Genomic DNA, 17,160 nt, shown 5'->3' with positions numbered 1-17,160 from the left:
GACAGACAAAAGTGCTCATTACATTTTGAATGCTTAGCAGGACAGTGTCCAATTCACTTTCTTGTCGAACATCTCTGGTCATCCCTACTGCCTCTGATCTGGAGGACTCACTAAACAGAGAACATCCTTGGTCACGTCCCTAGTGGGGGGGTGAAATTATCCCCTAGTAGGGGGGGTTGAGTTTCCCCAAACACTCATCGATCATATTACTACTTACATCAAATGCTCTACATTTTTCTCTCAACAGGTGGGTTGTTTATCGTAAAGCTTTTGTACTTGTATATTGAACATTTATAACCCCAGTGGAATATATCTACAACTTCTTCAAAATGTCAAATGTGATCAATTTACCACAACTGTTTTGTTGTTGAAATATCTCCAAGTTGTGATAATTTGGGTCCATCTTGTGGTAACGTGAATTACGGGGAGATTTATCCCCGGGGGCCAGTTACACCTAGAACCAGAATATGTTTTGATCCTTTAGAACATTATTTTTAAACGGAATTCAAAATAAATTTGGACTTTTAAAAAACTTCCATGTACATTAAATATGTAAATAATGTAAAGTAGCCTAATAATGAAACCATGTATTGATGTGAAAACAGATTTGTATGTGTCAATTAATCTGTAAAAATCAATTAAAAAAACATGTTGAATACATTTCATTAAATAACAGAAGTCCAAAGTTATCGCTGTGGTCGTCGGACGGAAGTTGTCCAGATCAGAGCTGGGAGCGCGTGGCCGTGGTTACAGACGCGGTGCGGCAGCGCGTCGCCGTGGTTACAGACGCGGTGCGGCAGCGCGTCGCCGTGGTTACAGACGCGGTGCGGCAGCGCGTCGCCGTGGTGACAGACGCGGTTCGGCAGCGCGCCGCCGTGTTTACAGACGCCGTGCGGCAGCGCGTTGCCGTGGTTACAGATGCGGTGAATCAACGCGACCTTTCTGCTTCTCTGGCGCTCGGTGGCAGCAGCGTCACGTTGTCTCGCCAGCTGACCGGAATTATAACGCCACCGTTTGTAAAATACACCCCCCCCCTCCAACATTCTTCTATCCTCCCCGTCCTGCGGGCACCAGGACCGGCTGCTTGGCGTCTGTCTCGCGCCTGGCCGGTTGGAGGTTATTTTTAGTGTCCGGTTGGTTCGTGTTGCAGTGTGGGGAGTCACGATAGATCATTTTCCTCTACAGCCCAACCGGGAGACGCTCACGCCGAGTTACGGAGAATCCTGCTAGAATAACGGATATAACAGATACCGTGAGCCTTAACCGGTGGAATAACAAGCCCAGCTGTCCGGTAGGAATTAAGGGACGACATTGCCGAGCTTTTCTTATCAGAGAAAGGATATTTAAACCCCACGAACGCACCATAGCCTACGGAAGCCGTTATCAGAGATGGCCAGCACCGGGACTGAGCGCGAGGAACCTCACGTTCCCCTGGACGAACTGAGACATCCCGAGCCTGCATTCAGAGAGGCGCAGAAATGGATTGAGGTGACATGTCTGTGTATCTAAACGGGTTATTACCGGGGTTATAAATGTTATATTACAGTAGGAGGTTCTGGAGAGTAGGGGGTTATAAATGTTATATTACAGTAGGGGGTTATAAATGTTATATTACAGTAGGGGGTTATAAATGTTATATTACAGTAGGGGTTATAAATGTTATATTACAGTAGGGGGTTATAAATGTTATATTACAGTAGGAGGTTCTAGACAGTAGGGGGTTATAAATGTTATATTAGAGTAGGGGTTATAAATGTTATATTACAGTAGGGGTTATAAATGTTATATTACAGTAGGAGGTTCTAGACAGTAGGGGGTTATAAATGTTATATTACAGTAGGAGGTTCTAGACAGTAGGGGGTTATAAATGTTATATTACAGTAGGGGGTTATAAATGTTATATTACAGTAGGAGGTTATAGACAGTAGGGGGTTATAAATGTTATATTACAGTAGGAGGTTATAAATGTTATATTACAGTAGGAGGTTATAAATGTTATATTACAGTAGGGGGTTATAAATGTTATATTACAGTAGGGGTTATAAATGTTATATTACAGTAGGAGGTTCTAGACAGTAGGGGTTATAAATGTTATATTACAGTAGGAGGTTCTAGACAGTAGGGGTTATAAATGTTATATTACAGTAGGAGGTTCTAGACAGTAGGGGGTTATAAATGTTATATTACAGTAGGAGGTTCTAGACAGTAGGGGTTATAAATGTTATATTACAGTAGGAGGTTATAAATGTTATATTACAGTAGGAGGTTCTAGACAGTAGGGGGTTATAAATGTTATATTACAGTAGGAGGTTCTAGACAGTAGGGGGTTATAAATGTTATATTACAGTAGGAGGTTCTAGACAGTAGGAGGTTATAAATGTTATATTACAGTAGGAGGTTCAAGACAGTAGGGGGTTATAAATGTTATATTACAGTAGGGGGTTATAAATGTTATATTACAGTAGGAGGTTATAAATGTTATATTACAGTAGGAGGTTCTAGACAGTAGGAGGTTATAAATGTTATATTACAGTAGGAGGTTATAAATGTTATATTACAGTAGGAGGTTCTAGACAGTAGGGGGTTATAAATGTTATATTACAGTAGGGGGTTATAAATGTTACATTACAGTAGGAGGTTCTAGACAGTAGGGGGTTATAAATGTTATATTACAGTAGGAGGTTCTAGACAGTAGGGGTTATAAATGTTATATTACAGTAGGAGGTTATAAATGTTATATTACAGTAGGAGGTTCTAGACAGTAGGGGGTTATAAATGTTATATTACAGTAGGAGGTTCTAGACAGTAGGAGGTTATAAATGTTATATTACAGTAGGAGGTTATAAATGTTATATTACAGTAGGGGGTTATAAATGTTATATTACAGTAGGAGGTTCTAGACAGTAGGGGGTTATAAATGTTATATTACAGTAGGAGGTTCTAGACAGTAGGGGGTTATAAATGTTATATTACAGTAGGAGGTTCTAGACAGTAGGGGGTTATAAATGTTATATTACAGTAGGGGGTTATAAATGTTATATTACAGTAGGGGGTTATAAATGTTATATTACAGTAGGAGGTTCTAGACAGTAGGGGGTTATAAATGTTATATTACAGTAGGGGGTTATAAATGTTATATTACAGTAGGAGGTTCTAGACAGTAGGGGGTTATAAATGTTATATTACAGTAGGGGTTATAAATGTTATATTACAGTAGGAGGTTCTAGACAGTAGGGGTTATAAATGTTATATTACAGTAGGGGTTATAAATGTTATATTACAGTAGGGGGTTCTAGACAGTAGGGGTTATAAATGTTATATTACAGTAGGGGGTTATAAATGTTATATTACAGTAGGAGGTTCTAGACAGTAGGGGGTTATAAATGTTATATTACAGTAGGAGGTTCTAGACAGTAGGAGGTTATAAATGTTATATTACAGTAGGAGGTTCTAGACAGTAGGAGGTTATAAATGTTATATTACAGTAGGAGGTTCTAGACAGTAGGAGGTTATAAATGTTATATTACAGTAGGAGGTTCTAGACAGTAGGAGGTTATAAATGTTATATTACAGTAGGAGGTTATAAATGTTATATTACAGTAGGGGGTTATAAATGTTATATTACAGTAGGAGGTTCTAGACAGTAGGGGGTTATAAATGTTATATTACAGTAGGAGGTTCTAGACAGTAGGGAGTTATAAATGTTATATTACAGTAGGAGGTTCTAGACAGTAGGGGGTTATAAATGTTATATTACAGTAGGAGGTTATAAATGTTATATTACAGTAGGAGGTTCTAGACAGTAGGGGGTTCTAAATGTTATATTACAGTAGGAGGTTATAAATGTTATATTACAGTAGGAGGTTATAAATGTTATATTACAGTAGGAGGTTATAAATGTTATATTACAGTAGGGGGTTATAAATGTTATATTACAGTAGGAGGTTATAAATGTTATATTACAGTAGGAGGTTCTAGACAGTAGGGGGTTATAAATGTTATATTACAGTAGGGGGTTATAAATGTTATATTACAGTAGGAGGTTATAAATGTTATATTACAGTAGGAGGTTATAAATGTTATATTACAGTAGGAGGTTCTAGACAGTAGGAGGTTATAAATGTTATATTACAGTAGGAGGTTATACATGTTATATTACAGTAGGGGTTATAAATGTTATATTACAGTAGGAGGTTCTAGACAGTAGGGGGTTATAAATGTTATATTACAGTAGGAGGTTCTAGACAGTAGGGGGTTATAAATGTTATATTACAGTAGGAGGTTATAAATGTTATATTACAGTAGGAGGTTCTAGACAGTAGGGGGTTATAAATGTTATATTACAGTAGGAGGTTATAAATGTTATATTACAGTAGGAGGTTCAAGACAGTAGGGGGTTATAAATGTTATATTACAGTAGGGGTTATAAATGTTATATTACAGTAGGAGGTTATAAATGTTATATTACAGTAGGAGGTTATAAATGTTATATTACAGTAGGGGGTTATAAATGTTATATTACAGTAGGAGGTTATAAATGTTATATTACAGTAGGAGGTTCTAGACAGTAGGGGGTTATAAATGTTATATTACAGTAGGAGGTTATACATGTTATATTACAGTAGGAGGTTATAAATGTTATATTACAGTAGGAGGTTATAAATGTTATATTACAGTAGGGGGTTATAAATGTTATATTACAGTAGGAGGTTATAAATGTTATATTACAGTAGGAGGTTCTAGACAGTAGGGGTTATAAATGTTATATTACAGTAGGGGTTATAAATGTTATATTACAGTAGGAGGTTATAAATGTTATATTACAGTAGGAGGTTATAAATGTTATATTACAGTAGGAGGTTCTAGACAGTAGGAGGTTATAAATGTTATATTACAGTAGGAGGTTATAAATGTTATATTACAGTAGGGGGTTATAAATGTTATATTACAGTAGGAGGTTCTAGACAGTAGGGGGTTATAAATGTTATATTACAGTAGGAGGTTCTAGACAGTAGGGGGTTATAAATGTTATATTACAGTAGGAGGTTATAAATGTTATATTACAGTAGGAGGTTCTAGACAGTAGGGGGTTATAAATGTTATATTACAGTAGGAGGTTATAAATGTTATATTACAGTAGGAGGTTCAAGACAGTAGGGGGTTATAAATGTTATATTACAGTAGGGGGTTATAAATGTTATATTACAGTAGGAGGTTATAAATGTTATATTACAGTAGGAGGTTATAAATGTTATATTACAGTAGGGGGTTATAAATGTTATATTACAGTAGGAGGTTATAAATGTTATATTACAGTAGGAGGTTCTAGACAGTAGGGGTTATAAATGTTATATTACAGTAGGGGGTTATAAATGTTATATTACAGTAGGAGGTTATAAATGTTATATTACAGTAGGAGGTTATAAATGTTATATTACAGTAGGAGGTTCTAGACAGTAGGGGGTTATAAATGTTATATTACAGTAGGAGGTTATAAATGTTATATTACAGTAGGGGTTATAAATGTTATATTACAGTAGGAGGTTCTAGACAGTAGGGGTTATAAATGTTATATTACAGTAGGAGGTTCTAGACAGTAGGGGTTATAAATGTTATATTACAGTAGGAGGTTATAAATGTTATATTACAGTAGGAGGTTCAAGACAGTAGGGGTTATAAATGTTATATTACAGTAGGGGGTTATAAATGTTATATTACAGTAGGGGGTTATAAATGTTATATTACAGTAGGAGGTTCTAGACAGTAGGGGGTTATAAATGTTATATTACAGTAGGGGTTATAAATGTTATATTACAGTAGGGGTTATAAATTTTATATTACAGTAGGGGTTATAAATGTTATATTACAGTAGGAGGTTCTAGACAGTAGGGAGTTATAAATGTTATATTACAGTAGGGGTTATAAATGTTATATTACAGTAGGGGTTATAAATGTTATATTACAGTAGGGGTTATAAATGTTATATTACAGTAGGAGGTTCTAGACAGTAGGGGTTATAAATGTTATATTACAGTAGGGGTTATAAATGTTATATTACAGTAGGGGGTTATAAATGTTATATTACAGTAGGAGGTTCTAGACAGTAGGAGGTTATAAATGTTATATTACAGTAGGAGGTTCTAGACAGTAGGGGGTTATAAATGTTATATTACAGTAGGAGGTTATAAATGTTATATTACAGTAGGGGGTTATAAATGTTATATTACAGTAGGAGGTTCTAGACAGTAGGGGGTTATAAATGTTATATTACAGTAGGAGGTTATAAATGTTATATTACAGTAGGAGGTTCTAGACAGTAGGGGGTTATAAATGTTATATTACAGTAGGAGGTTATAAATGTTATATTACAGTAGGAGGTTCAAGACAGTAGGGGTTATAAATATTATATTACAGTAGGGGTTATAAATGTTATATTACAGTAGGAGGTTATAAATGTTATATTACAGTAGGGGTTATAAATGTTATATTACAGTAGGAGGTTCTAGACAGTAGGGGTTATAAATGTTATATTACAGTAGGAGGTTATAAATGTTATATTACAGTAGGAGGTTCTAGACAGTAGGGGGTTATAAATGTTATATTACAGTAGGAGGTTATAAATGTTATATTACAGTAGGAGGTTCAAGACAGTAGGGGGTTATAAATGTTATATTACAGTAGGGGGTTATAAATGTTATATTACAGTAGGAGGTTATAAATGTTATATTACAGTAGGAGGTTATAAATGTTATATTACAGTAGGGGGTTATAAATGTTATATTACAGTAGGAGGTTATAAATGTTATATTACAGTAGGAGGTTCTAGACAGTAGGGGGTTATAAATGTTATATTACAGTAGGGGGTTATAAATGTTATATTACAGTAGGAGGTTATAAATGTTATATTACAGTAGGAGGTTATAAATGTTATATTACAGTAGGAGGTTCTAGACAGTAGGAGGTTATAAATGTTATATTACAGTAGGAGGTTATAAATGTTATATTACAGTAGGGGGTTATAAATGTTATATTACAGTAGGAGGTTCTAGACAGTAGGGGGTTATAAATGTTATATTACAGTAGGAGGTTCTAGACAGTAGGGGGTTATAAATGTTATATTACAGTAGGAGGTTATAAATGTTATATTACAGTAGGAGGTTCAAGACAGTAGGGGGTTATAAATGTTATATTACAGTAGGGGGTTATAAATGTTATATTACAGTAGGGGGTTATAAATGTTATATTACAGTAGGAGGTTCTAGACAGTAGGGGGTTATAAATGTTATATTACAGTAGGGGGTTATAAATGTTATATTACAGTAGGGGGTTATAAATGTTATATTACAGTAGGGGGTTATAAATGTTATATTACAGTAGGAGGTTCTAGACAGTAGGGAGTTATAAATGTTATATTACAGTAGGGGTTATAAATGTTATATTACAGTAGGGGTTATAAATGTTATATTACAGTAGGGGTTATAAATGTTATATTACAGTAGGAGGTTCTAGACAGTAGGGGGTTATAAATGTTATATTACAGTAGGGGGTTATAAATGTTATATTACAGTAGGGGGTTATAAATGTTATATTACAGTAGGAGGTTCTAGACAGTAGGAGGTTATAAATGTTATATTACAGTAGGAGGTTCTAGACAGTAGGGGGTTATAAATGTTATATTACAGTAGGAGGTTATAAATGTTATATTACAGTATGAGGTTATAAATGTTATATTACAGTAGGGGGTTCTAGACAGTAGGGGGTTATAAATGTTATATTACAGTAGGAGGTTATAAATGTTACATTACAGTAGGAGGTTATAAATGTTATATTACAGTAGGAGGTTATAAATGTTATATTACAGTAGGAGGTTATAAATGTTATATTACAGTAGGAGGTTCTAGACAGTAGGGGGTTATAAATGTTATATTACAGTAGGGGGTTATAAATGTTATATTACAGTAGGAGGTTCTAGACAGTAGGGGGTTATAAATGTTATATTGCTGTAGGGGGTTCTGGACTGGAGACCTGGGACTGAGGGGATAGCCTATAAATGTTATATTGCTGTAGGGGGTTCTGGACTGGAGACCTGGGACTGAGGGGATAGCCTATAAATGTTATATTGCCGTAGGGGGTTCTGGACTGGAGACCTGGGACTGAGGGGATAGCCTATAAATGTTATATTGCTGTAGGGGGTTCTGGACTGGAGACCTGGGACTGAGGGGATAGCCTATAAATGTTATATTGCTGTAGGGGGTTCTGGACTGGAGACCTGGGACTGAGGGGATAGCCTATAAATGTTATATTGCTGTAGGGGGTTCTGGACTGGAGACCTGGGACTGAGGGGATGGCCTATAAATGTTATATTGCTGTAGGGGGTTCTGGACTGGAGACCTGGGACTGAGGGGATGGCCTATAAATGTTATATTGCTGTAGGGGGTTCTGGACTGGAGACCTGGGACTGAGGGGATAGCCTATAAATGTTATATTGCCGTAGGGGGTTATAAATGTTATATTGCTGTAGGGGGTTATAAATGTTATATTGCTGTAGGGGGTTCTGGACTGGAGACCTGGGACTGAGGGGATAGCCTATAAATGTACTGTTGCCCTGTCACCTGTTGTCTCGCAGGGTGTCCGGTTACAACTTGACTAGAAGGCACAATGTGGGACATTACTGCTGCGTGATGAAGTGTGTGTGTGTGTGTGTGTGTGTGTGTGTGTGTGTGAGTGAAACTAAGGGAATATGATCTATTAAGGGATGGAACTTACTAGAATAGTATCTCTCCGTTCCTCTCGGTGGCCATGTTTGGTTTGTCTGAAGACACCTGGTGAGAGAAACCCGTTCCCCCTGAACGCATGCACCAGAACCCCGCCTCCCGCAGGCGAGAGCCAGGAGATTCCGGATGGTAGCCATGGCAGTGAAAATGTGGACTAGTATTCACGCACATGGCTCTCTCTGTGATGTTTACAATCAGTGACTTCTGTGTGTGTCGAGGGGGAGGGTCTTGTTATTGTGAGTAGATCTACATGGTAACCTGTTTTCCACCATCTGATTGGTGGACAGCGACTCAGTGAAGTCAGCTAGTTCAACACTTCCTGTCTCAACCAGAGATCATGAGGATGATGATGGTATCTTTGGTATCTTGTCAATCACCACCTTCACACACACACACACACACACACACACACACACACACACACACACACACACACACACACACACACACACACACACACACACACACACACACACACACACACACACACACACACACACACACACACACACACACCTTAGCCAGATACATTTAAACGCAGTTTTGCACAACTCATGACATTTAATCTTAGTAAAAAGTCCCTGTATTCGGTCAGTTAGGTTTATCACTTTATTTTAAGAATGTGAAATGTCAGAATAATAGTAGAGAGAATGATTTATTTCAGCTTTTATTTCTTTCATCACATTCCCAGTGGGTCAGAAGTTTACATACACTCAATTAGTATTTGGTAGCATTGCCTTTACATTTTTTAAAACTTGGGTCAAACATTTCGGTTAGCTTCCCACAATAAGTTGGGTGAATTTTGGCCCATTCCTCCTGACAGAGCTGGTGTAACTGAGTCAGATTTGTAGGCCTCCTTGCTCACACACACTTTTTCAGTTCTGTCCACACATTTTCTATGTGATTGAGGTCAGGGCTTTGTGATGGCCACTCCAATACCTTGACTTTGTTGTCCTTAAGCCATTTTGCCACAACTTTGGAAGTATGCTTGGGGTCATTGTCCATTTGAAGGCCCACTCTGTCAATCACAACATTCTTATTGGCAGACTCGACAGCCTTGGTTTCTCAAATGACTGCCTGGTTTACCAACTACTTCTCTGATAGAGTTCAGTGTGTCAAATCGGCGGGCCTGTGTTCTGGACCTCTGAGTCTCTATGGGTGTGCCACAGGGTTCAATTCTCGGGCCAACTCTCTTTTCTGTATACATCAATGATGTTGCTCTTGCTGCTGGTGATTCTCTGATCCACCTCTACGCAGACGACACCATTCTGTATACTTCTGGCCCTTCTTTAGACACTGTGTTAACTAACCTCCAGACGAGCTTCAATGCCATACAACTCTCCTTCCGTGGCCTCCAACTGCTCTTAAATGCAAGTAAAACTAAATGCATGCTTTTCAACCAATCGCTGCCCGAACCTACCCGCCTGTCCAGCATCACTACTCTGGACGGCTCTGACTTAGAGTACGTGGACAACTACAAATACCTGGGTGTCTGGTTAGACTGTAAACTCTCCTTCCAGATTCACATTAAGCATCTCCATTCCAAAATTAAATCTAGAATCAGCTTCCTATATCGCAACAAAGCATCCTTCACTCATGCTGCCAAACATACCCTCGTAAAACTGACTATCCTACCGATCCTCGACTTCGGTGATGTCATCTATAAAATTGCTTCCAACACTCTACTCAGCAAACTGGATGCAGTCTATCACAGTGCCATCCGTTTTGTCACCAAAGCCCCATATACTACCCACCACTGCGACCTGTACGCTCTCATTGGTTGGCCCTCGCTTCATACTCGTCGCCAAACCCACTGGCTACAGGTTATCTACAAGTCTCTGCTAGGTAAAGCCCCGCCTTATCTCAGTTCACTGGTCACCATAGCAGCACCCACTCGTAGCACGCGCTCCAGCAGGTATATCTCACTGGTCACCCCGAAAGCCAATTCCTCGTTTGGTCGTCTTTCCTTCCAGTTCTCTGCTGCCCATGACTGGAACAAATTGCAAAAATCTCTGAAGCTGGAGACTCACATCTCCCTCACTAGATTTAAGCACCAGCTGTCAGAGCAGCTTACAGATCACTGCACCTGTACATAGCCCATCTGTAAACAGCCCATTTATCTACCTACCTCATCCCCATACTGGTATTTATTTATTCTGCTCCTTTGCACCCCAGTATCTAGGATAGGATAAGTAATCCTTCTCACCACCCCCCCCCCTTTAAGATTTAGATGCACTATTGTAAAGTGACTGTTCCACTGGATGCCATAAGGTGAATGCACCAATTTGTAAGTCGCTCTGGATAAGAGCGTCTGCTAAATGACTTAAATGTAATGTAAATGTATCTCTACCTGCACATTCATCTTCTGCCGATCTACCATTCCAGTGTTTAATTGCTATATTGTAATTACTTCGCCACCATGGCCTATTTATTTCCTTATCTTACCTCATTTGCACTCACTGTATATAGACGTTGTGTTTTCTTTTGTTCTACTGTATTACTGACTGTATGTTTTGTTTATTCCATGTGTAACTCTGTGTTGTTGTATGTGTCAAACTGCTTCGCTTTATCTTGGCCAGGTCGCAGTTGCAAATGAGAACTTGTTCTCAACCTACCTGGTTAAATAAAGGTGATCTGGCCTACCTGGTTAAATAAAGGTGATCTGGCCTACCTGGTTAAATAAAGGTGATCTGGCCTACCTGGTTAAATAAAGGTGATCTGGCCTACCTGGTTAAATAAAGGTAAAATAAAATAAAAAATAAAAAAATGCGACCAAGCTTTAACTTCCTGACTGATGTCTTGAGATGTTGCTACATAATTTTCCTACCTCATGATGCCATCTATTTTGTGAAGTGCACCAGTCCCTCCTGCAGCAAAGCACCTCCACAACATGATGCTGCCACCCCCGTGTTTCACGGTTGGGATGGTGTTCTTCAGCTTGCAAGCCTCCCCCTATTTCCTCCAAACATAACAATGGTCATTATGGCCAAACAGTTCTATTTTTGATTCATCAGACCAGAGGACATTTCTCCAAAAAGTACGATCTTCGTCCCCATGTGTAGTTGCAAACCGTAGTCTGGCTTTTTTTATGGCGGTTTTGGAGCAGTGGCTTCTTCCTTGCCGAGCGGCCTTTCAGGTTATGTCAATATAGGACTCATTTTACTGTGGCTATAGATACTTTTGTACCTGTTTCCTCCAGAATCTTCACAAGGTCCTTTGCTGTTGTTCTGAGATTGATTTGCACTTTTCGCACCAAAGAACATTTATCCCTAGGAGACAGAACGCGTCTCCTTCCTGAGCAGTATGACTGCTGCTTGGTCCCATGGTGTTTATACTTGTGTACTATTGTTTGTACAGATGAACGTGGTATCTTCAGGCATTTGGAAATTGCTCCCAGGGATGAACCAGACTTGTCGAGGTCTACAATTTATTTTCTGAGGTCTTGGTTGATTTCGTTTGATTGTCCCATGATGTCAAGCAAAGAGGCACTGAGTTTGAAGGTAGGCCTTTAAATACATCCACAGGTACACCTCCAATTGACTCAAATGATGTCAATTAGCCTATCGGAAGCTTCTAAAGGCATGAAATCATTTTCTGGAATTTTCCAAGCTGTTTAAAGGCACAGTCAACTTAGTGTATGTAAACTTCTGACCCCCTGGAATAGCGATACAGTGAATTATAAGTGAAATAATCTGTCTGTAAACAATTGTTGGAAAAATGACTTGTGTCATGCACGAAGTAGATGTCCTAACCGACTTGCCAAAACTATAGTTTGTTAACAAGAAATGTGTGGTGGTTGAAAAACTTCTGACTTCAAATGTAGGTAGCACACAGGAGGACATTTATCTCTGTTGAGATCATTTCCTTTTTAATTTATAGCCAGAGGTAAAACATTTCCTGTTTTGACTAATTTAATAGAGTGGGTTAGGTCTGCTCAATACCAAATTAGCATATCCCTGAGCCTCTTCCCTGTTTCACACCTGGTAGTGTGGTGGATGGGACTACCAGCTCTCTGTAACCTAGAGGGCAACCAGTGGGTCCATCTCCTCTATACCACCCACCTGGTAGTGTGGTGGATGGGACTACCAGCTCTCTGTAACCTAGAGGGCAACCAGTGGGTCCATCTCCTCTATACCACCCACCTGGTAGTGTGGTGGATGGGACTACCAGCTCTCTGTAACCTAGAGGGCAACCAGTGGGTCTGTCTCCTCTATACCATGTTTCTTGTAGGATGACAATGTCTATATTTCTGATTTCTTTGGTGAAGTCCAGGTTCCTGCTCATTAGGCCAAAGACAGATCTCAGATCTGGTATATTCCAGGATCAGATAGTATGTGCCTGTCTTTCTCTCCCTTTCTCTCTCTCTCATCTATATCTCTCTCTCTATCTCTCTCTCTCTCTCTATCTCTCTCTCATCTATATCTCTCTCTCTATCTCTCTATCTCTCTCTCTATCTCTATCTCTCTCTCTCCACCTGTCTCTCTCAATCTGTCTCTCTCTCTGTCTTTCTCTCCCTTTCTCTCTCTCATCTATATCTCTCTATCTCTCTCCACCTGTCTCTCTCAATCTGTCTCTCTTTCTGTCTCTCTCTTCTTAATTCTCAAGTTATTTATGACTGGTAAGGCTGCCTCTCTTTCGTGTGTCTGTGTCTGTTTCTGTGTCTGTCTGTGTGTGTGTGTGTGTGTGTGTGTGTGTGTGTGTGTGTGTGTGTGTGTGTGTGTGTGTGTGTGTGTGTGTGTGTGTGTGGTGTGTGTGTGTGTGTGTGTGTGTGTGTGTGTGTGTGTGTGTGTGTGTGTGTGTGTGTGTGTGTGTGTGTGTGTGTGTGTGACATTGGTGTCCAAGGAAACATAACAGCAGTAGCCTTTCAGGTTAGTTTGTCTCCTCGAGGCCCCGCCCCCTGCATGGCACAGCGGCCACATAGAAATGTGTGTTCTAGAACAGAGAGACCTCTGACGTGTGTTCTAGAACAGAGAGACCTCTGACGTGTGTTCTAGAACAGAGAGACCTCTGACGTGTGTTCTAGAACAGAGAGACCTCTAACGTGTGTTCTAGAACAGAGACCTCTGACGTGTGTTCTAGAACATAGATACCTCTGACGTGTGTTCTAGAACAGAGAGACCTCTGGTGTGTGTGTGTGTGTGTGTGTGTGTGTGTGTGTGTGTGTGCGTGCGTGCGTGCGTGCGTGCGTGCGTGCGTGAATGTGTGTGTGTTTTTTTTTTTACATGCCAGATGTCACAGCTGTCCTTGCAGAGATTAATTGGAATAGCTTCAGATGTCCAACTGCAATATCTCTGTGGGGGTGTGTGTGTGTAATCTGGAGAGTTAAATGGAGAGAGAGTCCGTACAATAATTACACATTTGATTAATATAGATTATAGAAAATTATTATATGAAATAATGTTTGATTGGGCCTCCCTCGTCGCGCCGCGGACTAAGGCACTGCATCGCAGTGTTGAGGCGTCACTACAGATCCAGGTTTGTTGGTAAACTGGGGTTAATAATCTGATGTTGAGTCAGTAGAATAGTGTCTATCGTTGGATGTTGAGTCAGGAGAATAGTGTCTATCGTTGGATGTTGAGTCAGTAGAATAGTGTCTATCGTTGGATGTTGAGTCAGTAGAATAGTGTCTATCGCTGGATGTTGAGTCAGTAGAATAGTGTCTATCGTTGGATGTTGAGTCAGTAGAATAGTGTCTATCGTTGGATGTTGAGTCAGTAGAATAGTGTCTATCGTTGGATGTTGAGTCAGTAGAATAGTGTCTATCGTTGGATGTTGAGTCAGTAGAATAGTGTCTATCGTTGGATGTTGAGTCAGGAGAATAGTGTCTATCGTTGGATGTTGAGTCAGTAGAATAGTGTCTATCATTGGTAGACTGGGGTTAATAATCTGATGTTGAGTCAGGAGAATAGTGTCTATCGTTGGATGTTGAGTCAGGAGAATAGTGTCTATCGTTGGATGTTGAGTCAGTAGAATAGTGTCTATCGTTGGATGTTGAGTCAGTAGAATAGTGTCTATCGTTGGATGTTGAGTCAGGAGAATAGTGTCTATCGTTGGATGTTGAGTCAGTAGAATAGTGTCTATCGTTGGTAGACTGGGGTTAATAATCTGATGTTGAGTCAGGAGAATAGTGTCTATCGTTGGATGTTGAGTCAGTAGAATAGTGTCTATCGTTGGATGTTGAGTCAGTTGAATAGTGTCTATCGTTGGATGTTGAGTCAGTAGAATAGTGTCTATCGTTGGATGTTGAGTCAGTAGAATAGTGTCTATCGTTGGATGTTGAGTCAGGAGAATAGTGTCTATCGTTGGTAGACTGGGCCTGTCATCATTCACTATGAACTGGACTGTGTGTTTACAGACAGTAGGGCCTGTCATCATTCACTATGAACTGGACTGTTCCCAGACAGTAGGGCCTGTCATCATTCACTATGAACTGGACTGTTCCCAGACAGTAGGGCCTGTCATCATTCACTATGAACTGGACTGTGTGTTTACAGGCAGTAGGGCCTGACATCATTCACTATGAACTGGACTGTGTGTTTACAGGCAGTAGGGCCTGTCAGTCACTATGAACTGGACTGTGTGTTTACAGGCAGTAGGGCCTGTCATCATTCACTATGAACTGGACTGTGTTTACAGGAAGTAGGGCCTGCCATCATTCACTATGAACTGGACTGTGTGTTTACAGGCAGTAGGGCCTGTCATCATTCACTATGAACTGGACTGTGTGTTTACAGGCAGTAGGGCCTGTCATCATTCACTATGAACTGGACTGTGTGTTTACAGGAAGTAGGGCCTGACATCATTCACTATGAACTGGACTGTTCCCAGACAGTAGGGCCTGCCATCATTCACTATGAACTGGACTGTGTGTTTACAGGCAGTAACAACAACGTGACTTCAGATCATTAGAACACATTCACAAAAAAGACACAAAATACACCTGAATAGATTTCTGTAAATATTTAAAAATACAACGGGAGTCCTCCTACATTAGGGAACTTAACAGTCCTATTGATTAAACAACCATGAAAAGGCGGTCTCTCGCTCCCTCAGTTATACACATCAACAACAACCAGATCAACAACTTATGCTAGCCAGAGCAAGATGCACTCATATCTAACAAAGAAACATTAGGTCAACCCTCTCAAACTTTTCCAGCTCGTTGGCTGTCAAAATTGGACTGATAAACGATGGAGGTTACCCACCAATGCATGCTTGTCCCAACCCACGCTTTGACAACTGAATGGGAACTTGCCTGCCCTTTGATCGATGCCAAATACATTTGATTGACAACTAGGGGTGCGTTCATAATTGCCTCCAGTGTGTCAGAATGCGATCTGGGTCGTTTGTAACTTCAGAGCGACCCTCTTTATAACCTGGTTAGAACCTCGCTAGAACCTCGCTAGAACCTGGTTAGAACCTCTTTACAACCTGGTTAGAACCATTTTTAGCCTGGTTAGAACCTTTTTATAACCTGGTTAGAACCTTTTTTAACCTGGTTAGAACCTGGTTAGAACCTCTTTATAACCTGGTTAGAACCTCTTTATAACCTTGTTTGAACCTCTTTAGAACCTTTTAGAACCTGGCTAGAACCTCTAGTACCTCTTTTAAGCTGGCTAGATCATCTTTATAACCTGGTTAGAACCTCTTTATAAGCTGGTTAGAACCTCGCTAGAACCTGGTTAGAACCTTGCTAGAACCTGGTTAGAACCCTCTTTATAACCTGGTTAGATCCTCTTTATAACCTGGCTAGAACCTCTTTAGAACCTGGTTAGAACCTCTTTAGAACATTTTAGAAGCCGGTTAGAAACTCTTTATAACCTTGTTTGAACCTTTTTAGAACCTGGCTAGAACCTGGCTAGAACCTCTTTAGAACCTGTCTAGAACCTGGCTAGAAACTCTTTAGAATCTGGTTAGAACCTCTTTAGAACCTATTTAGAACCTGGCTAGAACCTGGCTAGAACCTCTTTAGAACCTTTTTATAACCTGGTTAGAACCTCTATAGAACCGTGATGATGTGTGTTCTCCCCAGGAGGTGACGGGAAAAAGTTTCGGTGAGAAGGACTTCCGGAGCGGCCTGGAGAACGGGATCCTGCTCTGCGAGTGAGTCTGTGTAACCTCACTTCCGCCTTTGAAATCCCCATAATCCTCTGCTGTTCCACTGTCTCTCATTAAACACACACACACACACACACATACATACTGAGTGTAGTGAAGTGAAGTATTTGTCTGTGTGTCTCTTCCAGGTTACTGTGTTCCATCAGACCAGGTTTGGTCCAGAAAATCAACAGACTACCCTCGCCCATCGCTGGACTGGTCAGTACCACTAAATCAAATGGTTTAGAAACACCTTTCTACATCAGCCGATGTCACAAAGTGCTGTACA

The 17,160-nt window shown here is 39.8% G+C and overlaps 1 protein-coding gene across 1 annotated transcript in view; it reads left to right on the top strand.

Annotated features, from left to right (window-relative positions):
• Positions 1 to 1,044: 1,044 nt before the first annotated feature.
• The window catches only part of LOC124020266 (LIM and calponin homology domains-containing protein 1-like), a gene marked incomplete at its 3' end in the record, with an annotated part of 72,181 nt that continues 56,065 nt past the window's right edge, over positions 1,045 to 17,160 (top strand). Inside the window, exons 1-3 of the mRNA XM_046335613.1 lie at positions 1,045 to 1,488; positions 16,807 to 16,877; positions 17,021 to 17,090. Of these exons, the coding sequence (XP_046191569.1) occupies positions 1,390 to 1,488; positions 16,807 to 16,877; positions 17,021 to 17,090 (240 nt within the window). The remainder of the gene's footprint in view (positions 1,489 to 16,806; positions 16,878 to 17,020; positions 17,091 to 17,160) is intronic.

Source organism: Oncorhynchus gorbuscha, unplaced genomic scaffold (assembly GCF_021184085.1).
Source record: "Oncorhynchus gorbuscha isolate QuinsamMale2020 ecotype Even-year unplaced genomic scaffold, OgorEven_v1.0 Un_scaffold_788, whole genome shotgun sequence".
Taxonomy (NCBI): domain Eukaryota; kingdom Metazoa; phylum Chordata; class Actinopteri; order Salmoniformes; family Salmonidae; genus Oncorhynchus; species Oncorhynchus gorbuscha.
Note: the sequence above shows the minus strand (reverse complement) of the source record. Positions and strands in the feature narration are given on the sequence as shown.